At 44.9% G+C, this 24,438-nt stretch overlaps 1 protein-coding gene across 1 annotated transcript; it reads right to left on the reverse strand.

Moving 5' to 3' along the window:
• Positions 1–940: 940 nt before the first annotated feature.
• trim54 (tripartite motif containing 54) lies at positions 941–23,379 on the reverse strand (the record flags this gene model as incomplete). Its single annotated transcript, XM_084440173.1, has 8 exons — positions 941–1,035; positions 1,200–1,324; positions 2,169–2,191; positions 4,837–5,070; positions 6,492–6,587; positions 10,040–10,214; positions 11,585–11,751; positions 23,212–23,379. 8 exons carry the CDS (start codon positions 23,377–23,379, stop codon positions 941–943), a joined length of 1,083 nt encoding a protein of 360 aa, XP_084296299.1.
• Positions 23,380–24,438: the final 1,059 nt, after the last annotated feature.

The raw sequence follows: 24,438 nt of genomic DNA on the forward strand, positions 1-24,438 counted from the left end.
AAAGCGACTTAGAATAATTGCATTTAATGTAGGAAAAGCCAATGTACTACTACTTGAACTCACTAGTGCATCTGCTTTCTAAAACTAATAATAAAAATAAGCTCAATATAATAATATGTGGATGTTCTATGGGTTATACAGTTCCTAAACAGGATACAATTGTGTTTAGTTAGCTAGCTACTGGCTATACTGGCCAGGCAAACCCATGTGAGAAACAGGGTTACTAGATTCTACATTTAGCACACTAATCATGGCTTATTTGAGGCCAGACTGAAAATAGCAATTACTGATAGTATAACACCAAACAATACGATGGTCTAAGTACTTAACAAGTGGATTTAACAACTTTTTGCACATTTCATCCCCACATGATGCATCACTCAACTCACCCCGCCAATTTCCATAACTGTTGTGGAACCCATAATCCATAATCCCATGCTTTCACATTAAGTACTCCACCAGGAGATGGCAGTGTTTCCAATGGAATTTACTCTAACTTATTTACACTGTTACATGTGCTGCTTCTTCTTCTGTGGGGTTTAACGTCAGTTTGCATTACCGCCACCTTCTTAAGAAACTCCTACAAGACAATCAGATTTTCCCCATCAGTCCAGTTTCCTTACGAAATCTTAAATACTTCCTGCCTTGTCCACTACCACCACACTCCAATAAGGCGTGTACGACAAGGCCAGTCCTTACCGCCATGGCCCAGATTCAACCCCGGGCCATTTACTGCATGTCCTCCCCTCTCTGTCTCTCACACCTTTGCTGTCAATCTCTATACTGTCCTATATAATAAAGCAGAAATACCTAAAAAAAACTTTTTTTAAACACACAAAAAACATGCTGGTGCAGGGCAATGAGCAAACTCTCAAAAAACCATTATACTTAGAATAGGTATCAGGTCCCAGACTAGTAGTACCATCCCAGGGGTCCACAGCTAGCGTCTGCCATAGTCTACAGCTGCCAGCGAGCCCAGGTCCTCACACCCCTCCTCTGGGTCATAGTCCTCCTCTACATCCTCCTCCAGAGAACCTGACAGGAGACAGGAAACACACACACACACACACACACACTGTACCTGTTGTATTCCATCTAGATGTGGTTGTCCCTGCTGTATTCTTTCTAGATGTGGTTGTCCCTGCTGTATTCTTTCTAGATGTGGTTGTCCCTGCTGTATTCCGTCTTAGGTGTTGTACCTGAGCAGAAGTCCATGGTCCTCAGCAGGTCAGCAGTGTCCTCTGTGTTGATGGTGAAGTGGGCCATGCTCTCGTAGCCTGGCTCTGGGCGCTCCATGGTGGACGTCATGGTGTTCTGGGAGATCCTGGCATGGAAGCACACAAGCAGGTTGGGTAGAGTTAGGGTTAGCACACAAGCAGGTTGGGTTAGAGTTAGGGTTACGGTTAGCACACAAGCATGGTTGGGTTAGAGTTAGGGTTATGGTTAGCACACAAGCAGGTTGGGTTAGAGTTAGGGTTACGGTTAGCACACAAGCATGGTTGGGTTAGAGTTAGGGTTATGGTTAGCACACAAGCAGGTTGGGTTAGAGTTAGGGTTACGGTTAGCACACAAGCATGGTTGGGTTAGAGTTAGGGTTATGGTTAGCTCATGGTACAAGATTGCACAGTACAAGATTCGAAGATAACAGCTCATCACACACTACAGGATATCATCGTGCCCGAGGGAGCAACGAGCCTCTGGTCTCGCTTGTAAAGTAGTGACATAATAATCAAAATATCAAACATGTTTGATATTATCGGGGCCTCCCTGATGGGTCTGTGAGCTGAATGGGAGGTATAAGATTGGATCTGTAAACTCCTCACATTACAAGATAATCTGGGCTGAACATCCATACCGATCAACGCTCCACACCAGATTTCTTCTTTCTTTCTTTCGATTGTCGGGAGGCGTGAATCTGGGATAAATCGGCCCAAAAATCCTCTAGCGCAAGTGGGGCATTAATCTCAGGGCTAAGGGTTCGAGCCCCACAGTTGGAGCAGCTAAGCATTTCACTGTAAATGATACCCATTTCATGTACATATGACACATTTGCAAGATTGTATTATTTATTCTAAATCCCATCTTCAGAGGACAATAAGACTAGGTTTACTGTTAGGCCTAGAGCTTCAGAGGAACACGCTGAACTTAAAACTTCCAGCTTCACTTACTTTTTCAATATCACCTTGGTGCTCTGTGGATCATAAGATAGAGAGAGACACAACATTAGAGTCTGAAATTACCATGAAGTTTGTATGAAGTGTGAAAGATATCTGTGCTCTACTTATCTACGTGTGTAACCTGGTTGCCAGGGTAACCTGGTTTCTCACCTCACCAGAGAGAAGCTGCTATAGAAGGGTTAGGGTTAGGGTTAGGGTTAGGGTAACCCGCTACCCAGGTTGAGGGTTAGGGTTAGGGTTAGGGTAACCCACTACGCAGGTTGAGGGGGAGGTACTGAACAGACTTCACAGAGATCTCATAACGCAACGTATCAGTCTGAGAAATCAAACTAAATGTGGAAACGTAAGTTTTGCTCCTATAATACTGTAATCTGTCCACTCAAACGTCCTGCCTGGACCCATCCCCGTCCTGCCTGTCCTTAACCATACTAGTACTCCTGTGTGAATAGTGACCAGGTATTAATACTGCTATGTTCACACATGCACACAAGCATGCAAGCACACGCACACACACGGGGCAGCTGCGCCTCAGGAGGTAGAGCGGGTCGTCCAGTGATCGTACGGTCAGCGGTTTGAATCCCGGCTCCTCCTGTCAACATGTCGAAGTGTCCTTGGGCAAGACCCTGAACCCCAAATTGCTCCCAATGAGCAGGCTAGCACCTTGCATGGCAGCTGCCACCATTGGTGTGTGAATGTGAATGAGAGGCCATTGTAAAGCGCTTTGGATTAAAGTGCTATATGGCCAGTCCATTTACCACACACACACACCAACTAGGCCTATACATATTACATCAAAAAAGTGTCCCCGACGTTGCCACAGTACTAAATGGTTTTTGAACAGTACCTGTGACTGTTGCCAGTGCTGAGAGATCTTTCTAGAAACATAAACTAATAGACATATTTGAGGAACACAATGTCGCAAGAGAGACTGTCTGGATTAGAGAGAGAGACTATCTGGATTAGTGAGAGAGACTGTCTGGATTAGAGAGAGAGACTGTGGATTATCAAACCTTGTGCGCACAGTCTACATTTAAAGTGCTATACAGTACATACATTACATTTTTACATTACATTAGTCATTTAGCAGACGCTTTTATCCAAAGCGACTAACAATAATTGCATTTAACGTAGGAAAAGCCAATATACTACTACTTGCCAGAACTCACAAGTGCATCTGCCCTCTAAAACAAGTGACTAAGAGCATAATCTAGTGCTGAAAGCAAAGTGCAAGAATAGCAATCTAAAATACAGTGCAATTCAATACAATAAAATTGTGCTTAGGAGGGAGGATTGTTGTAGTACTTCTTGAAGAGGTGAGTTTTGAGCCTGCGACGAAAGATGGACAGCGACTCTGCTGTCTTGACGTCAGTGGGCAGTTCGTGCCACCACTGTGGGGCCAGGACAGAGAAGAGCCGTGACCATGGGGTCAGGACAGAGAAGAGCCGTGACCGTGGGGCCAGGACAGAGAAGAGCCGTGACCATGGGGTCAGGACAGAGAAGAGCCGTGACCGTGGGGCCAGGACAGAGAAGAGCCGTGACCGTGGGGCCAGGACAGAGAAGAGCCGTGACCATGTCGATCGACCGCAGGGGCCTCGGAGTGACGGAGCAACCAGTCGCCCTGAGGAAGCAGAGCGTAGTGGTCGGGAGGGGGTGTAGGGTTTGACCATGGCCTGGAGGTAGGAGGGGGCTGTTCCTTTCATTGCCCTGTAGGCTAGCGCCAGAGTTTTAAACTGGATGCGAGCCGCTACAGGGAGCCAGTGTAGAGAACGGAGAAGGGAAGTTGTGTGGGAGAACTTGGGGTGGTTGAACACCAGGCAAGCAACAACTTTCTGGTCAAGTTCCAGAGGTTTAATGGCTGATGCCGGGGCCCCAGCGAGGAGGGAGTTGCAGTAGTCCAGGTGGGAGATGACCAGGGCCTGGATGATCACCTGCACCGTTTCATGAGTGTGGAAAGGGCGAATCCTCCTGATGTTGTAGAGCATCAATCTGCAGGAGCGTGTGACGGATGTGACATGTAGAGAAAACGACAGTTGGTCATCCAGGGTCACACCCAGATTCCTTGCAGTCCGAGTCGGGGTCACCACTGTGTCTTCAATGGTGATGGCCAGGTCCCGGTGTGGGCAGCCCTTCCCCGGGAGGAACAACAGCTCAGTCTTGTCCAGATTGAGCTTGAGGTGATGTGTCATCATCCACTCCGAGATAGCCAAGCACCCAGCTATGCGTGTCTCCACTTGTGTATCAGAGGGGGAAATGACAGGACCAGTTGGGTGTCATCGGCATAGCAGTGATAGGAGAAGCCATGCGAGCAAATGACAGAGCCCAGAGATGTAGTGTAGAGGGAAAACAGGAGAGGACCCAGGGCAGACCCTTGTGGAACCCCCGTAGTCAGACTACGCAGTTCTGACATCCGACACCCTCTCAATGACGGACTGGCCATCGGGGCGGTATGTTGTACAAAGCATGGGAATACCCCCCTGGTATTCTTAACCTAACCCTTACCCTAACCCTAACCCTAACCCTAACCCTAACCCTTAACCTAATCCTAACCCTAACCCTAACCCTGGCTCCAGGATGATACGGTACAGAGCATTGTATGTGTGTGCTTGTATGTGTGTGCATACAGTATGTGTGTGTGTGTGTGTGTGTGTGTGTTCTCCACCTGTAGGAACACGGCCATGTGTGGCTCCTCCATGGACTGGATGGCGGTCTCCACCAGCTTGACCGCCCCTTCCAGGTAGTCGCCATGCCGACGGATGAGGGAGCGCACGTACTTGAGCTTCTCATCCTGCTGGCGACTGATCAGACCGACCAGGTCCTTCTTCTTCTCCTCCAGGATGGTGATGAGGTCATCAAACCTGTCACTCAACTGCTGCTTCTGACGACGCCCATTATCCTGTAGCAGGTAGGAATGGTATAAGTATGGTATATGATAGGTGTGGTGATAGGTATGGTATATGATAGGTGGTGTGGTGATAGGTATGGTATATGATAGGTGTGGTGATAGGTATGGTATATGATAGGTGTGGTGATAGGTATGGTATATGATAGGTGTGGTGATAGGTATGGTATATGATAGGTGTGGTGATAGGTATGGTATATGATAGGTGTGGTGATAGGTATGGTATATGATAGGTGTGGTGATAGGTATGGTATATGATAGGTGTGGTGATAGGTATGGTATATGATAGGTGTGGTGATAGGTATGGTATATGATAGGTGTGGTGATAGGTATGGTATATGATAGGTGTGGTGATAGGTATGGTATATGATAGGTGTGGTGATAGGTGTGGTGATAGGTATGGTATATGATAGGTGTGGTGATAGGTATGGTATATGATAGGTGTGGTGATAGGTATGGTATATGATAGGTGTGGTGATAGGTATGGTATATGATAGGTGTGGTGATATGTATGGTATATGATAGGTGTGGTGATAGGTATGGTATATGATAGGTGTGGTGATAGGTATGGTATATGATAGGTGTGGTGATAGGTGTGGTGATAGGTATGGTATATGATAGGTGTGGTGATAGGTGTGGTGATATGTATGGTATATGATAGGTGTGGTGATAGGTATGGTATATGATAGGTGTGGTGATAGTTATGGTATATGATAGGTGTGCTGTGTATGACAGGTACCATACCTGTTGTGATAGGTATGGTATATCATTGCCTTAGGGAAAGGTGTGTGTCTGTGCCATTTAGGCCTACAAATAATTTACAATCAATTATGAATATAAATTATTATTTTTGAATATTCTTGAATGTTTATTTATATAAACATTCAATATATATATATATAATATATATATTGAATTATAATATATCATATATACATATATCTATTATATATATATAAACATATATATATAATATTCATATATATATATAATATTCAAGATATAATATTCAAGATATGAACATAATTTAAATCTTATATATTTCTGACTTAATAATCTTTATTATTATTAACTTGCTATTAACTAATGTATTTCTTTCTCTCTGAGTTATTAATTATATTGCCTGAAATTATTTTGATATTTATTGGCCCCTTGTGGAGTAATAGTTTTTAAATTGCAGTAGGCCAGGCAGTCTAGGTGGTAGGAAGGACAGCAGGATCTGTGTTATTGTTTTGGATTGCATCTGGCAATAAATACATTTAACCTAACTCCCCTGGATCGTCTGGATGGAATTGTTTGTTGAAACCTCTCTGCTCGTATGGGCAGTATTGGAACTTTTCGGACAACTGTACGGTGTGTGCGTGTGCGTACGTGCGTGTGTGTATGAGTGTGTGTGCGTGTGTGTGTCTTCTCACCTCTACGGACCTGCAGATCTCCTCCATCTGAGAGATGAGGGCCTGTATGCGGTCATTTCCTGCCACCAAGATGGCAATGCCATCACTCAGCTCTGTCTGCGGACAAACACAACCCAGTATAGCATACAAGACAACTACACAACAACACAACACAGTATAGCATACAACACAACAACACAACAATACCATCACTCAGCTCTGTCTGCGGACAAACACAACAATACCATCACTCAGCTCTGTCTGCGGACAAACACAACCCAGTATAGCATACACAACTACACAACTACACAACACAGTATAGCATACAAGACAACTACACAACACAGTATAGCATACAAGACAACAACTACACAACACAGTATAGCATACAAGACAACAACTACACAACACAGTATAGCATACAAGACACAACTACACAACACAGTTTAGCATACAAGACACAACTACACAGTATAGCATACACAACTACACAGTATAGCATACAACACACAACTACACAACACAGTATAGCATACAAGACACAACAACACAACACAGTATAGCATACAAGACAACTACACAACAACACAACACAGTATAGCATACACAACTACACAACTACACAACCCAGTATAGCATACACAACTACACAACTACACAACACAGTATAGCATACAAGACAACAACTACACAACACAGTATAGCATACAAGACACAACTACACAACACAGTTTAGCATACAAGACACAACTACACAGTATAGCATACACAACTACACAGTATAGCATACAACACACAACTACACAACACAGTATAGCATACAAGACACAACAACACAACACAGTATAGCATACAAGACACAACTACACAACACAGTATAGCATACAAGACACAACAACACAACACAGTATAGCATACAACACACAACTACACAACACAGTATAGCATACAACACAACACACTATAGCATGACATATACACAATTCTCATTCCTTCCTTCCTTTCTTTCTTTTGTCTTTACATTGCATCAAAGTCAGTTAGTGGTAGTATCTCCATGTTTATTGTGGTATTCACAGTGAGAGGTACCCCAGCTCATGTCTCCATGTTTATTGTGGTATTCACAGTGAGAGGTACCCCAGCTCATGTCTCCATGTTTATTGTGTGATTCACAGTGAGAGGTACCCCAGCTAATGTCTCCATGTTTATTGTGTGATTCACAGTGAGAGGTACCCCAGACAGGTAACCCATGCCTGCTGCTGAGATCCACTACTTCCCATCAAACTGCCCTATCAGCAGGACGGAGTGTGTATGTGTGCGTATGTGTTTCTATTTGAGTAAGGTTGAGTAGCTGTGCGCACAGGTGCAGGATAGAAATGTCAGATTTGAAGAGAAAGAGGAATATCCTGGATTACAGCTCCCAATACTTTATTCGAACGTTTCGCTTCTCGGTGGAGAAAAACCTTGAGAAAAACCTTGAGAAAAGGCTTCTCCAGCGAGAAGCCTATTGGATTAATGTCCTCAATACCATGTCCCCTAATGGTCTAAATGAGGAATTTGATATAAAACCGTTCCTGTAATGAGACGTGCCTACTCTTCCTGTAATGTAAATACTTTCTTTTTGTTGTGGTGTTCTCCTCCTGTGCCTTGTATTTTTCATGATGTTTGGTTATTGAAGTTGTTTATCCATTATGTATGTTGGTATGAATTATGACTATTATGGCCCATTATTATATTGTTAGTGTTGTTGCCCCGAAGGGCAACAAATATGGAAAATTGGAAAACATATTTTTGTATCCAGGCATCTTAGTTTTAACAGTATAATTGTGACTGAACATGTTTTGTTTGCTAGTAGGTGGTATTCATTCTGTTCACAACAGCGCGATGGGCAGCCAGGCGAAATAGCTCCAGGGGACCTGGTCCCAGGCGAGTTGAACAGCTGTCCACCCAGAGACAGGGTCTCTCGTTGAGGCATGAAGTTCGCGGCTAACCCGCCGAGCTCGGGGGGCTCACAGGCCAGTGCGGAGATGTATTACCAGTAGGCTAATTATAGTGGAATTGCTGAATGACAGTTTATCATTTCATCTTTATGCCTACACAACTCATTTCCATGTATGTGAATAAAGTTAATTCCAGTTATTTACAAAATATCACATCTCTGTCCTTTTGTGGAAAAGGCAAATCATTTCTGTCAAATGATCAGTTTTATCACCAACCCCACAACTATTTTGAGTGCGTATTGTGAAAAGCGCTATATACATACAATGCATTATTATTATGCATAGGATGTTGTGCTGTGGTCATTTTCATTAACACATTTGATTAATCAGTCAATAGTATTGAGCCCTTTTTGATCGTTTTGACTTTAGGGGCCATTCCAGAATTGGAGGACATTTTCAGTCCCAGCCATGAAATGTCATATAATATAAACCAAAAATATTAAAACATGACATTATTATGTAATTTATACTTGTCCCGAGACCAAACATAAATATAGTTGTTGAAAAAATTATTCCGAAATATTTTTTTAAATACCTAATAACACCACATCATGCACCCCCCAAAACAGCATTGTGCTCTTGTCCCGCCAGCATTGTGCTCTTGTCCCCCCCCCCCCCCCCCTACCTTCTGTCTCTGGTAGACGCTCTGCACCTCGCAGGCCTGGTGCTGCCCCCCCCCTACCTTCTGTCTCTGGTAGACGCTCTGCATCCCGCAGGCCTGGTGCTGCCCCCCCCCCCTACCTTCTGTCTCTGGTAGACGCTCTGCACCTCGCAGGCCTGGTGCTGCCCCCCCTCCCTACCTTCTGTCTCTGGTAGACGCTCTGCACCTCGCAGGCCTGGTGCTGGCCCCCCCCCCCTACCTTCTGTCTCTGGTAGACGCTCTGCACCTCGCAGGCCTGGTGCTGGCCCCCCCCCCCTACCTTCTGTCTCTGGTAGACGCTCTGCACCTCGCAGGCCTGGTGCTGCCCCCCCTCCCTACCTTCTGTCTCTGGTAGACGCTCTGCACCTCGCAGGCCTGGTGCTGCCCCCCCTCCCTACCTTCTGTCTCTGGTAGACGCTCTGCACCTCGCAGGCCTGGTGCTGCCCCCCCTCCCTACCTTCTGTCTCTGGTAGACGCTCTGCACCTCGCAGGCCTGGTGCTGCCCCCCCTCCCTACCTTCTGTCTCTGGTAGACGCTCTGCACCTCGCAGGCCTGGTGCTGGCCCCCCCCCCCTACCTTCTGTCTCTGGTAGACGCTCTGCACCTCGCAGGCCTGGTGCTGGCCCCCCCCCCCCTACCTTCTGTCTCTGGTAGACGCTCTGCACCTCGCAGGCCTGGTGCTGCCCCCCCTCCCTACCTTCTGTCTCTGGTAGACGCTCTGCACCTCGCAGGCCTGGTGCTGCCCCCCCTCCCTACCTTCTGTCTCTGGTAGACGCTCTGCACCTCGCAGGCCTGGTGCTGCCCCCCCTCCCTACCTTCTGTCTCTGGTAGACGCTCTGCACCTCGCAGGCCTGGTGCTGCCCCCCCTCCCTACCTTCTGTCTCTGGTAGACGCTCTGCACCTCGCAGGCCTGGTGCTGCCCCCCCTCCCTACCTTCTGTCTCTGGTAGACGCTCTGCAGGGGAGCCACCTCGCAGGCCTGGTGCTGGCCGAACACCTTGCACATGGAGCAGGTGGGCGTATGGCAGCTCAGGCAGTAGATGTTGATCTTCTCCTCCTCGTGCTCCTCACACATCAGCTGCTGCTGCTCCACTTTAGGGTTCAGGGGTCTGGAGGAGAGAAGGAGACAGAAGAAGAGAGGATAGTGGAATAGAGGAGAGAAAAGAGGAGTAGCAGGGGAACAAGATAAGGGTTAGGGGGAGGGAGGGACAGGAAAGGGTTAGGGTTAGGAAACAAGGAGAGGAGATATTGGCAGGGTTAGGGTTAGGGAACAAGGAGAGGAGATATTGGCAGGGTTAGGGTTAGGGAACAAGGAGAGGAGATATTGGCAGGGTTAGGGTTAGGGAACAAGGAGAGGAGATATTGGCAGGGTTAGGGTTAGGAAACAAGGAGAGGAGATATTGGCAGTACAACTTTGCAAGGATGAGTACAGTCAAGTCTACAGTTCCCATGTTATTTACAACTACAGAATCATATCACCTTCTCTAAGGACCATGTTCCAACATAATAATGTGCTCCATTGAATCAATGTCTCTCAGTCAAACACATGACAGACAGAGGGTTACCCTAACCCTTAAAGAGGATCACTGAGCAAGATGAAAGTCTGTGGAGATGAGGGGAGTGCAAGATCTCACACAAAAGTACATGTAATACAATAGTGCTCTCTACAGGTTATTAGCCAGTACTGCAGTAGCTCACATATACCCACAAGTATGTTTATTTCTTTATTTGTGGAACCACAAGTCTGTCAAACCATAAGTTATCCTAATTTCTTCGTCAGAGTAGCCTAGCCTAGGGAGTAGTACTGGCAACATTACATTAGCAATAAGTTAGCTAGCTGATAGGCTACATTTATTACATTTTGGAAAGAAAACTATTTTATTTTAAGTCATTTTGGATAAAGGCATCTACTAAATGACTAATGTAATGTAATATTATACTACAGTAGAAAAAACAAACTTTCTGAACATGGCATCAGTGAGTGATGCATGAACATTGGACTGGTAGTTCCTGTTGTCTGCCTGCAGGCTGCTTTGTCTGGCTTTGCTTCCTGTGTGCAACAAAGTGAATTTGACCCATGAATGTAATGACACCACATCTCCTGCTGTATCTCCCCTTACTCACATTACACACACTCATACACACAGGATGCACCTTATTTGGACATAGCACATAGTGCAACTGGTATTATTAAAAATGGCTAACTTGGCTAGAACTACAACGATGAGGCAATTTTTTAAATAATTTTTGGCGTTTTTTTGCCTTTTGTTTCTGGAACGCATTTACGTAACTGGGATATGACGTCACCCGGGGGGCCAAATCCCAACTTCCCCAACAACTGGAATGCAGCATAGCTGCTGCTATGTGGCAACTTCCTTTTTCCCTATGGCAGCTGTCACATGATACTCTGGAAACTGTGTTCACTGATACTGGAGTTCACCTAAGGTTAACACAAACAATACAACACACACACACTGACCTGGAGGACTCCTGTTTGTAGATGTCTATGATGTTCTCCACCAGTAGGTTCCTCTGTAGGCCATAGACTCCATGGCGATCTAGCACCACCTCATGGCGACAGGAGGGACAGCGGAAACGCCCCCCGGTGGTCATGGATCCCCGGGACTGCCACAGAGGGTTGGCTGTCTGGGGGGGTCATGGTCATCATCAGGGGGTTGGCTGTCTGGGGGGGTCATGGTCAGAGGGTTGGCTGTCTGGGGGGGTCATGGTCAGAGGGTTGGCTGTCTGGGGGGGTCATGGTCATCATCAGGGGGTTGGCTGTCTGGGGGGGTCATGGTCATCATCAGGGGGTTGGCTGTCTGGGGGGGTCATGGTCAGAGGGTTGGCTGTCTGGGGGGGTCATGGTCATCATCAGGGGGTTGGCTGTCTGGGGGGGTCATGGTCATCATCAGGGGGTTGGCTGTCTGGGGGGGTCATGGTCATCATCATACATCATCACAATATAAAGAAGGACTCCTTGCCCAAGTGCAACCTTAAAGGAGTAGTAAAGGGAAAATGCATGTTTAGCCCTGTTTTAAGGTTACTTATGATCATATACAATGGTTCAGATCAAAACATTGACAAAACTAGCACTTTTGAGAAAGTCTGATAATTGCTCTACCACTGTTTAGGTCATACAATGGATGTGGGTGGGCACCTTGAAAAATCATTCAAAAACATGTTAAACTCTCGATTTCAAAGACAAGAAGCTCACCGAGGGGATAATTGGTGTCCGTTGGTGTTCTGACATCAAATTCGCCGCAAAGTATGAATCCTGTAGGGTTTTATTGATCATTTTATGAAATCCAGTGACTTGTATTGAAGCGACCATTGTAAATGTGTAGATCAATCCACAGAGGGGATTCAGGAAGCGGAACTACTTACGGTAGCTATTGTTATTTTATAAACAATAGTTTATGTTGCTAGGCTACCTAATTTGCAGAAGTTTTCACACGTATGTGCTGCGACTAAATAGTTATATGCTAAATATTTAAAAAAGCCTTTCCAGATGAACTAGAATCTTACTTTATGGCGAATTATATGTCAGAACGACAACTAACACCTCAGTGAGTTTCTTGTCTTTGAAATTGAGAGTTTAATATGTTTTTTGAATGATTTTTCGCGGTGCCCACCCACATCCATTGTATGACCAAAACGGTGGTAGAGCAATTATCAGACTCTCAAAAGTGCTAGTTTTGTCAACATTTTGATCTGAACCATTGTATGTGATCATAAGTAACCTTAAAACATGCATTTCCCTTTACTACTCTTTTAACAAACAAACAAACAAAAAATAACTCACACACAGTACATACACACACAGACACGTAGGATACCCCCTCCCCCCAACACACACACATGTAGGCTACACACACACACACATACACACACCGACACGTAGGCTACACGCTACACCCCCAAACACACACACATGTAGCCTACACACACACACACACATAGGCTACACCCCCCCCCCCCAAACACACACACGTGTAGGCTACACACACACACACACACACACACACACACACACACGTAGGCTACACCCCCCCCCCCCCAAACACACACACATGTAGGCTACACACACACACACACACACACACACACACGCCTAGGCTACACACAGACACGTACACACAGCTGAGTCTCTCAGCCCCCACTAAACACTGGGTTCTAATGTTGCCTGGCAACCAAACGTGACCCAGAAGAACATCTGAACAGTCTGGGAGAACAGATCCAGAAGAACAGTCTGGGAGAACAGATCCAGAGGAACATCTGAACAGTCTGGGAGAACAGATCCAGAAGAACAGTCTGGGAGAACAGATCCAGAAGAACAGTCTGGGAGAACAGATCCAGAGGAACATCTGAACAGTCTGGGAGAACAGATCCAGAAGAACATCTGAACAGTCTGGGAGAACAGACCCAGAGGAACAGTCTGGGAGAACAGACCCAGAGGAACAGTCTGGGAGAACAGACCCAGAGGAACAGTCTGGGAGAACAGATTGTGAATGAATTTCAAGTCTCAACAAAGTGTTCTGTTTTCCCCCTTGACTGTTATTCTAAACTTTGTAGTTCGTTCTCATAGATCAGTCTGTTAGAACTACAAATCCCTCCCTGTGTGACATCACTTCCCTGTCTTCCCCCTGAAACTGTCACTTCCTCTTTCACTGTATAAACCAACGACCCCGTCGTCACGAATTCACTCTTGCCTGGATTCACTTCCTGTGCGAGGGTCCGACTCTGCAGAATCGTAACATAGAATAAACTATTGCCTTTGTTTAAAACCAGCTTGATCGACCACTCCGCGTGTTCTTTGACAATCTAACTAAACCAAGGGTAAAAATCCTTTCACAATTATGGCGACGAAATTGTTCTAATGGGACAGCTGCTGGTCTTTCGGTTTGTTTTGGGCTGAATTCACGGACGCGTGACGTGCTTTTCTCAAAGGACGGGGGAGTTCAACCTCGGGGACACATCTAGCTGGTGCGGTTTTCCCCCGAGGCCCGAATCAGCCTGGAACTTGCTGAGAGTCTGGTACATTGTTTGAACCTAGTTTAGAGTGGTCCCTTTCTTTGTTCAGCTGTGTGATAACTTAGTAGTAGTGTGTGTCCTTAGACAAAACACGTGTCCTGGTTAGCTAAAGTCGGTTTTTGAGCCGCATACCCGCTTAAAGACCTATATACCAGGGTTGGTTTTGTAAGCGTGCATTTTTGGAACGGGTGTGTTAGTACTGCACAACATTTAACTTTCGGAAAGCCTGCTCTTTTGATTGTTTTGGGATCCGCGTTGTGGGGGTTGCCGCGGCGCGAGAGAGCTTGTTGTTGTCTTAGGCTCATTATTTCTTTTTATTTCTGTATCTCGTGTTGTGAAGGAGCACGACACGAAGATGGCTGTTTCACTTCGAAAGGTTATTTGGAATCCCCGGGGGGGTTAGCTAGGTAGTCGTACCTACGACGTAATCCTTAATTTGTTTCGTTTTGTTTGTAGACTTGGATGTGTGTTTGTGCTGCGTTTTGTGTTTCATGTGAAGCTGAGGCTTCTTAAGATATTGGTCCATTGTATGTTTGAGTCTACGCCAAGGTAGATCTGTTTTGGGATTTGAGGTCCTGTTTTACTGTTAAACCCATGTATATGCTGGGTGTTTTGGTTTTATGCTGGGTTTTGGTTTGTGTACATTTGTGATTGATTTTCATGCTAGCTGCATTCTAGCTAGGCTACTGTTCTTGTTCTGCTCAAAACTAGCTACAAACTAGCTGTCTTCTCTGTTCTATTGTTTCAATGCTAGCTTTCCATGTGCTAGCTGGTTCATCCACATTAGCCCATGTGTTGTATTTCCTTCTACCCTCTGTGCACACGTGGTTAACTTCCTGTTTTGCTGCTTGTGTGAAAAAAAAAAAAAAAAGAGAGACTTCCTGTTCCCTCTTCTCTTCTTCTTGAGGGTCAACCAATTTGGCTTCTGAAGTCTGCCATTTTGGGAAAAGAAAATATATAACAGGATAAAAAAAAAAAAGTATCTCTCAGCACAGCAGTAATTTGGTTGACTGAACGTGTTTAGTTTTTTTTCTGTAACTTTTTATTACATTGTTTGTTCTCATATTTTCTTTTAAAATGGGAGCTACTTTTAGTACACGAAAGCATGTGTGTGAGAATAGTGAAGGGACAGATAGGGATGATCTGCTAGGCCCCCTTCCTGTTCTGACCTCCTATCCAAACAAGAGTTTTGTTGTTTCAGGCCACGTCCCTTGTTCAGATAAGGATGATCTGCTAAGCAGATGTGAGCTGTTTCAACCAACCCCCAATCCTGGCCCTATACAGGAGGCCCCCCTTGTTCTGACACCTATCCAAACAAGAGTTTTGTTGTTTCAGGCCACGTACCTTGTTCCTGTCCAAACGTCCCTTCCTGTTCAACCAACTGTCACCTCTACGCCTGCTACATCTCAGATAACACCCTTACCGTTAACTGGTACTATTTTTGGAACCCCCTTACCCCAAACAAGGATGTCTGAAATAACGGCCCCCCTAGGTTATTACTCTTCTGAAACCCCTCCCTCTGGGCCCTCTTCCATTGATCATATGGTTGCTTCTCCTGTGTCATACCCTCCTGCTGTGTCTCAACCTCCAGTTGGTGTTGTTTCTGTGACCCCTGGTCACCTATTTGACACTTCAGTGTCTCTGCCCCATCCCTTTGTTTCTGCTTCTAACTCACAAGTTGACCGTCCAGGTTCTGCTGATTCTGTTGAACATCTGGTTAATGAGTTTGGTAAACTATGCTTGCCAATAATCCGTCTGCTAAGTAAACGATGTGAAGCTGAGATAAGAAGGGACTCGGTGAGACTACGAGCTGCACAGTGTAGGTATTTCAACAATATCGCTCGCACTAAGCAACTACCGATGGGGGACAGAAAAAACCAAGATGGAGGCTATAGAGATAATCAGAGATATTCACAACAAAACAGCAGGGTTTACAAATCTAATCAACGTTGTTATTTCTGCAACCGCAAAGGGCATTAACGGAGGGAATGTAGACAATACGCTAAATTTCAAAAGTATTTTGTTAATACTCCACAGGGTGGTGGATTCTGACTAGATAAGATAGATATTTCAGTAGGGAAAGTCTAGGGAGAGTGAGAGTGTACGTGACACGGGGGGGGGGGGGGGGGGAGGGTAAAGGTAAGAGAAAAAAAAAAAAATCATATTTGCCAATATCTTAGTCTGATACATATTGTCTGACAACCCAATTTTGAGAATTCTGTTTTGTTTAAGATTTCATGTTTTACTGATTTCAGATGCACATTCATTGGTTTTGAGTTTTACAGAGAATTGACGTTCCTGGACTACCGGATAAATGCCAAACCGGTTGGAACCGCAAGTATTTTAATAATTTGAAATTACTGCCACTTAAAGTTGTGTTAGATGATGCTAACTTCAAACTCAATTCACTGTATTGTCATGTTAACTTAATATGCTCAGATCTGTTTTGCAAACTAGTTTTCGGAGGTGTGACTCCAACGGGATTGATATCATCCAGCCCTTAGAGGTTTAACTAATTGGACATATTCTTGGAAAAAAAAAGAAAAAGAAAAGACATCACTCCAATTTATCAGAACTGCGTTCTATGATTTATTTTGTTATGTTTATGTGCCTCCGGCGCATAATTTCTAAGACCTGGTGTTACCCACAAGAGTGGTGAGAAATTGAAATGTCTTTTATTTTGTCTGTCTTTCATTTTGTCTGTCTTTTATTTTGTCTGTCTTTTATTGTATGTAAACTGCCCATGCAGCTCTGTCTGTGCGTCTGATGGCCCACAGAGACAGCTGCATGGTAAAACAAATGTGTCACGTATTATTTCTGAAGTTTGTTTACAGAGTAGACACAGGCACGGGACGAGAGATGGAGGCTGCTCCAAGAATTGGATACAACCGGGGTAACCGACTTCCCATTTAGATGGGCTGACACCTTGGTTCGTGGGGACGCTGGTCAAACGCCTCACCCCCACGTTGCCCAACTGACTGTGGGTAAGAGATAGATATGATCTAGGCTAAATTTAAGAATAGTAACCAAGCGGTTGTCCAACCCAAGGAACCATCACGTCCTAAGCGTGCTCATAACTCTCTGTCCTCAAACGCAGAAATGTGGTTATTTGAAATTGAGCTCAACTTATAACACCCCTAGTGTTCTTTGGAGAACGGTTTGGATAATTATATTTGTTCAGGCTTTGAGAACCGCGTATGCAGCTATTCATTTAATGTTATTTTGGTTTGAATAATGATTTTTTTTCCATTTGTTCACCCTGATTTAAGGGAATTTTTGCTTTTACCCTTAGAGCGTTGTTTTACATAATGTGTTGGCGCTCCCCTTTTTAAATGATTATTTTGAATAACAATTTCTTGTTAGAAACAAGGACTCATGGTTTGATGAGACGGATGTATTGTTTTATTTTAGGCAATGGCCATAGAATTTCTAAGAACTAAATCTAATTGGTGCGTGAGCAGGTTAATTACCTTGGTCATGTAATAATGATGAATAAACAAAAATGCACTGCTTGGGACTGTAGGCTACTGCAGAGCCTATCCCTGATTTTGCAGACATAACCCTCATTAGACAAAAGCTAGCTCCACTTGACAAGATTACATGGACTGACGAGCACGACTGGCTCTAACAATGACTAATGCACCATGTTTAAGTATTTCTGACTAAAAAGACTTGACTCTGTTAAAAGGACTTGGGTCCTACTTGAAACCAGTGGCAGCTACCACTGGTGCTGTTTTAGACCTAGTAGCACTGCGCACGCTATTTTGTCCATGTCCTGCATGTTGTGTCTATTCATCTTTTACATCGCACCTACACACAGCGTGGCTGCTGCTTTAATAAGAATGAACTGTTGACCGTACATTTCAAAGATGCACTGTTCTTAACTCTGCTTCCTCCTCCAGATGGCAGAGAGACATGACTCAACATATTGAACGAGATCAATTAAGCCACGCTCAAACCTCTCAGATATTCTCCTCTCACTCTGATTTTGAATGAATGCTCATTTCATAGTTAGCATAACCTATACTGCATCTTCCATGCTTTCATTATGTTTTCAAATTAGCACACTGACCAGATCATGTTTCAAAAAAGAGGGGGAGTAAAGGATGTTATCAAGTTAACTGGTCGTTGCTAATGAAACAGACTAGTAGTAGTAGTGAAGAAGGTAATGAAGAAGTTGAATTGAAGGTAGATGAGGAAGTTGTATTGAAGGTGAGAACGTAGTTGAAGGAAATTAGAAAGTAGTTGAAAGAACAAGATGCAGAGCTGAAGAAGAAACTTAATGTGTAATATTTTAAGATGGTGGCAAAGGCCAAGCTCCTATTGAAACCTCTGATCCTGTGTCCATAGGTAGTATGGCTGCTAACTCCGCTGCTAAAAGCTGCGGTGATATCCTGTTTTGTCTATGCTGTCTCTCATCTGTGGATTCACAGGTCTCTGCCGACCTGAGAGAGCCGACCTGCATCATTTCCAACCAGGCCAATGGGTTGTGAGCAGAGACCTGAAACCAGAGTGCCCGTTGGCTGGGCCCGTACCAGTTCCTGCTGCTAACCCAGACGTAGCAGAGAGGACTTTGTGGGTACACGCCAGCCACTGCAGGCTGGTTCCAAACCAGGACGAGGCACCCGGCCCGAGGATTCAACAACCAAGATGCAATATCCTGTGTCACCACCAGGGCGAAAGCTCACTCTCTGGTCTCCTCAGATGAGAAATCAGACAAAGAATAACGCACTACTTTTCCTCATTGCTGTCAGGAGGACAACTCTGACCACCACTCCAGCAAAACACAATCATGGGCCACCACACTGTGGCTTCCTCTGAGGAGGAGCTATTGAAAGAAGTGACCTTGCCTGTCACCTCCTTCCCAGGATCGTTATGGCAACATGGACAAGCGTTTGTCCTATTTGAATGTTGCTCTCCACTTGACTGTTGGGTCTATACGGTAGACGAAGATGAATGGAAAATACTACATTCTACATATATAAGATTTGAAAGCAACAGAGATTTCCAGGTTATACTGTTGAAACTGTGACTGGAGTTTGGTTTAGAGTGGGTATAGAAGTATTGAAAATTCATAATTATAAAGTTGATCTTTGTAGAAGCTGTTCCAGACTATTCTCAGGGGACTGTGTTTAACTGTGTTTAACTGCTCTGCACCTAACTACATCAACCAAGTATTAAAATGAAGCCTAACAGAATTGCATCCACAGGGCTGAACTTGAAAAGCGAGTTAAACAATTTGAAGTGACCTCTTCAATATATCACAGCATGTATTAATATTTTCAGATACAACACATAGATTAGGACAAATTAATGTTTTAAGCATATTTATGAGATGTGAAATTAAGGTTCAGAGAGCCATTCCAATTGGCGTATTTTTGAGCTATAGGGAAATAGCGTATTCAACTTTAAATTGCAACAGTGTCATGGATTATTATGGATCATATGGTTATCTTGCTCATGTAATTTCCAGGATTAAGAAGATTGATCACACTCAAATGCAGGGAATTCATCAGCAATCAAACTAGACACCATAGAGCTGTCTCAAATTTTCAATTTAGTTTCAGTATATTATTTCTCTCATGAACGCATGACACATGATCGCACAATACCAAGTAATTTCAGCCTTAGCCAAAGAAGTAAATCACATGAAAAAGATTGTGCTACAAAATAGACTTCCCTTAGAGATAATACTGGCTATATCTGCTGTTCGGTTAGTTCAGATCCAAATGCTACATTGAGTTCTATGAAGCAAACGATAAAGGTATTCAGATCTTAGATAATGTTCCTAAATGGAATGCTTTTGCAAGTCCTGGATATTCTCAAATATGTGTGTTTTCAGTTGTATGTATGTTCTTCATCGTTATTTTTTTTTTTAAATATTCTTAAGTGTATGTTTAAATGCTGTTCCAGATATGCCTATGCTGCCTAAATAATGATAGAAAAAGTTAAATTTACTATTAATTCAATTCAAGATCTTAATGATGTCTGTGCCATTGACATTGACTATTTGGAATATTTTGATACATAATCTGTTGGTTCTAATTTGAATTTAAGGGTTTTCCTCTAAAACAAAGAGGTTTTTTCCCACTCAGTCATGAATATATGATGTCTTAGATTAATAATCATGTTATCTTTTTACCTTGCTTATGCCGAATTAAGGTGAGGAGTTTTGGTACGTGATTGCATATGGGAAGAAAATGATCTTGGTGTGTTAAATAACTTTGAGTTTGTTAATCTTTATTATGCTCCACCTAGTGGAGAAATAGATTACTTCCTTTCCATATGTGTAGAATAGGATTTTTGCCAAAGATGTTGGATTATTTTTATGATAGGCCTATTTTATAATTTGATTCCACATTGTTGATTCTTTCATTTCTATTATAGTTGTGGATATTTAATCCACAAAGTGGGGAATTGTGAATGAATTTCAAGTCTCAACAAAGTGTTCTGTTTTCCCCCTTGACTGTTATTCTAAACTTTGTACAGTAGTTCGTTCTCATAGATCAGTCTGTTAGAACTACAAATCCCTCCCTGTGTGACATCACTTCCCTGTCTTCCCCCTGAAACTGTCACTTCCTCTTTCACTGTATAAACCAACGACCCCGTCGTCACGAATTCACTCTTGCCTGGATTCACTTCCTGTGCGAGGGTCCGACTCTGCAGAATCGTAACATAGAATAAACTATTGCCTTTGTTTAAAACCAGCTTGATCGACCACTCCGCGTGTTCTTTGACAATCTAACTAAACCAAGGATAAAAATCCTTTCACAAGATCCAGAAGAACAGTCTGGGACAGTGGTTCTTAACCTTGTTGGAGGTACTGAACCCCACCAGTTTCATATGCGCATTCACCGAACCCTTCTTAATTGGAACAATAAAATATGATTTTTTCAAATTCAAAACATAGGTATATATTTTACTGGTGCACAAAATGAACCGTGCATCAACATCACTGTGTTCAAAGAACAAAACCATCAAAACATGATTTTCACACAAAAACATAATAATGAATATTTACTGCAAATCAGTGTGACTTCTGCTGTTGCCAATGATGGCCAAGCGGGGCGTGTCATCACGAATCATATGAGTCGGGTGTGTGTCTTGACCTCCGCCGAACCCCTGAGACTGACTCACCGAACCCCTGGGGTTCGATCGAACCCAGGTTAAGAACCACTGGTCTGGGAGAACAGATCCAGAAGAACAGTCTGGGAGAACAGATCCAGAAGAACAGTCTGGGAGAACAGATCCAGAGGAACATCTGAACAGTCTGGGAGAACAGATCCAGAAGAACATCTGAACAGTCTGGGAGAACAGACCCAGAGGAACAGTCTGGGAGAACAGACCCAGAGGAACAGTCTGGGAGAACAGACCCAGAGGAACAGTCTGGGAGAACAGATCCAGAAGAACATCTGAACAGTCTGGGAGAACAGATCCAGAAGAACATCTGAACAGTCTGGGAGAACAGACCCAGAGGAACAGTCTGGGAGAACAGATCCAGAAGAACATCTGAACAGTCTGGGAGAACAGATCCAGAAGAACAGTCTGGGAGGACAGATCCAGAAGAACATCTGAACAGTCTGGGAGAACAGACCCAGAGGAACATCTGAACAGTCTGGGAGAACAGACCCAGAGGAACATCTGAACAGTCTGGAGAACCGACCCAGAGGAACAGTCTGGGAGAACAGACCCAGAGGAACATCTGAACAGTCTGGGAGAACAGACCCAGAGGAACATGTGAGCCATATGGGGGAGTATTGAGCTGGGCTGTGTATTGATGAGGCCAAATTAAGAATAATTTAATTGTCTTCATTATTGCTCCAAAATGAGCAGGCTAACACCGCTGGCCGCCATGTGTGTGTGAGTGTGTGAATGTGTGTGTGAGTGTGTGAATGTGTGTGTGAGTGTGTGAATATGTGAGTGTGTGAGTATGTGTGAATGTGATATGTCATTGTAAAGCGCTTTGGATAAAGTGCTATATAAGTGAACTCCATTTATCATTTATGTCAAGACTTTCTTAGGTGGTGCCTGTTATGTTTTCATCATTTCAATGTGTTGACAGAGAATCAACAAAGAGAAACCAGAGACTGTGTATAGTATCAGTTTTGTGTGGTCTGGGTTAGGGGTCTGTGTGTGGTCTGGGTTAGGGTTAGGGTTAGGGGTCTTTGTGTGGTCTGGGTTAGGGTTAGGGTTAGGGGTCTTTGTGTGGTCTGGGTTAGGGTTAGGGTTAGGGGTCTTTGTGTGGTCTGGGTTAGGGTTAGGGGTCTTTGTGTGGTCTGGGTTAGGGTTAGGGGTCTTTGTGTGGTCTGGGTTAGGGTTAGGGGTCTTTGTGTGGTCTGGGTTAGGGTTAGGGGTCTTTGTGTGGTCTGGGTTAGGGTTAGGGTTAGTGGTCTTTGTGTGGTCTGGGTTAGGGTTAGGGTTAGTGGTCTTTGTGTGGTCTGGGTTAGGGTTAGGGTTAGGGGTCTTTGTGTGGTCTGGGTTAGGGTTAGGGTTAGTGGTCTTTGTGTGGTCTGGGTTAGGGTTAGGGTTAGTGGTCTTTGTGTGGTCTGGGTTAGGGTTAGGGTTAGGGGTCTTTGTGTGGTCTGGGTTAGGGTTAGGGTTAGGGGTCTTTGTGTGGTCTGGGTTAGGGTTAGGGTTAGGGGTCTTTGTGTGGTCTGGGTTAGGGTTAGGGGTCTTTGTGTGGTCTGGGTTAGGGTTAGGGTTAGTGGTCTTTGTGTGGTCTGGGTTAGGGTTAGGGTTAGTGGTCTTTGTGTGGTCTGGGTTAGGGTTAGGGTTAGTGGTCTTTGTGTGGTCTGTATGCTAACAGAAATTTGACCACGTTTCCACCATCCAGTAAGTGGTGCCCTGGGTCTGAGAGGCAGGCTGTGTCACATCCTCTCCCCCAGGACAGAGGCAGCTGCTGGGCATGAGATGAGCTGAGGGGGGCGTCTATGGAAGTTATATTACAGTATAGTCAGTAAAGTAAGGATTTATATGGACCGTGGTTATTTACTGCACCTCTTCCATAATATGGGATATGAAAACAGAGAACACGCACGCACGCACGCACGCGCACACACACACACACACACACACCTGGAAGACGTCGTTGGCACACTTCCTGCAGAGGTTGTGCTGGCAGGGCAGGATGACGACAGGCTTGGTGAACATCTCCAGGCAGATGGGGCAGATCAGCTGCTTCTCCAGGTTGTCCATGGTGCTGGATTCTCCTCCCTGAGGCTTGAAGCCCAGAGCAAAGTTCATGCTCACTCTCACTCTGTACCTCCTCACTTACTTCCTCACTATATGAAGCTTCTTTCGAAGATGAGGAACCGTCTGTCTCTCTTCCTGCTCTCTCTCTCTGTATTTGTAGATCTCTCTCTGTTGGTATCTAGCCTTCTGCTGCCTTTCTTACTCCAATCAAAATAATGAACAAATCTGTCTTTCTATCCATGTACCCTGCCCCCCCCCCCTCTCCCTCTCCTTCTACCTCTTTCCCTGGACCCCGCCCCCCTCGCCCCCGCCCTGAGACCCTCTCTGCCAGGGGATCAGGATGCTTGCTGCTGTTATATTTAGCCTGTTTGTTCTGGGTAGAGTTACTGTCCAAACTGCCCCCCCACCCCCACACACACACCCTGCTGGTATGCCCCCCCCCCCCCACACCTGGTATTTTGGAGTCCCCCTGCCCACAACACATATTACGTTGAACCACTGCGCTCTGCATGCTACATAATAAAGTCTGTGCCACTTTGCCGCCCTAGCTAGTGTTCTGAGGGCGTATCGACGGGTAAAAAAGAGTGACAGGTCGTAGCAGCAAATGAGAGACGCTAGCCCAGGTTAGATGGGCGGGGCATATCTATGGGTGGGAACGCCGGATCGCCAATGTCATTACTGATTGGTGTCACTGGGATTTCGGCGCTAGCAATGAATTGCCAGGATTTGAACACCAGATTCAACACCAGTGTCCCTGACCCATAGAGAGATCTGCAGCATGCAGTAACGTAGTTAGCGTAGCTTACGTAGCGTATCAGTGAAAGAACTCTCAAGTGCTGTCGTCATGATGCTCAGAAACATGGCCAGCCAGGGAGGGAGGGGCTCATGATGCTCAGAAACATGGCCAGCCAGGGAGGGAGGGGCTCATGATGCTCAGTAACATGGCCAGCCAGGGAGGGAGGGGCTCATGATGCTCAGTAACATGGCCAGCCAGGGAGGGAGGGGCTCCTGATGCTCAGTAACATGGCCAGCCAGGGAGGGAGGGGCTCCTGATGAAGTGGTCCTGTAGGAGAGGCGATGACATGGGTCTCTAAAAACACCAGCACCACG

Source organism: Borostomias antarcticus (assembly GCF_949987555.1).
Source record: "Borostomias antarcticus genome assembly, chromosome: 6".
NCBI lineage: Eukaryota > Metazoa > Chordata > Actinopteri > Stomiiformes > Stomiidae > Borostomias > Borostomias antarcticus.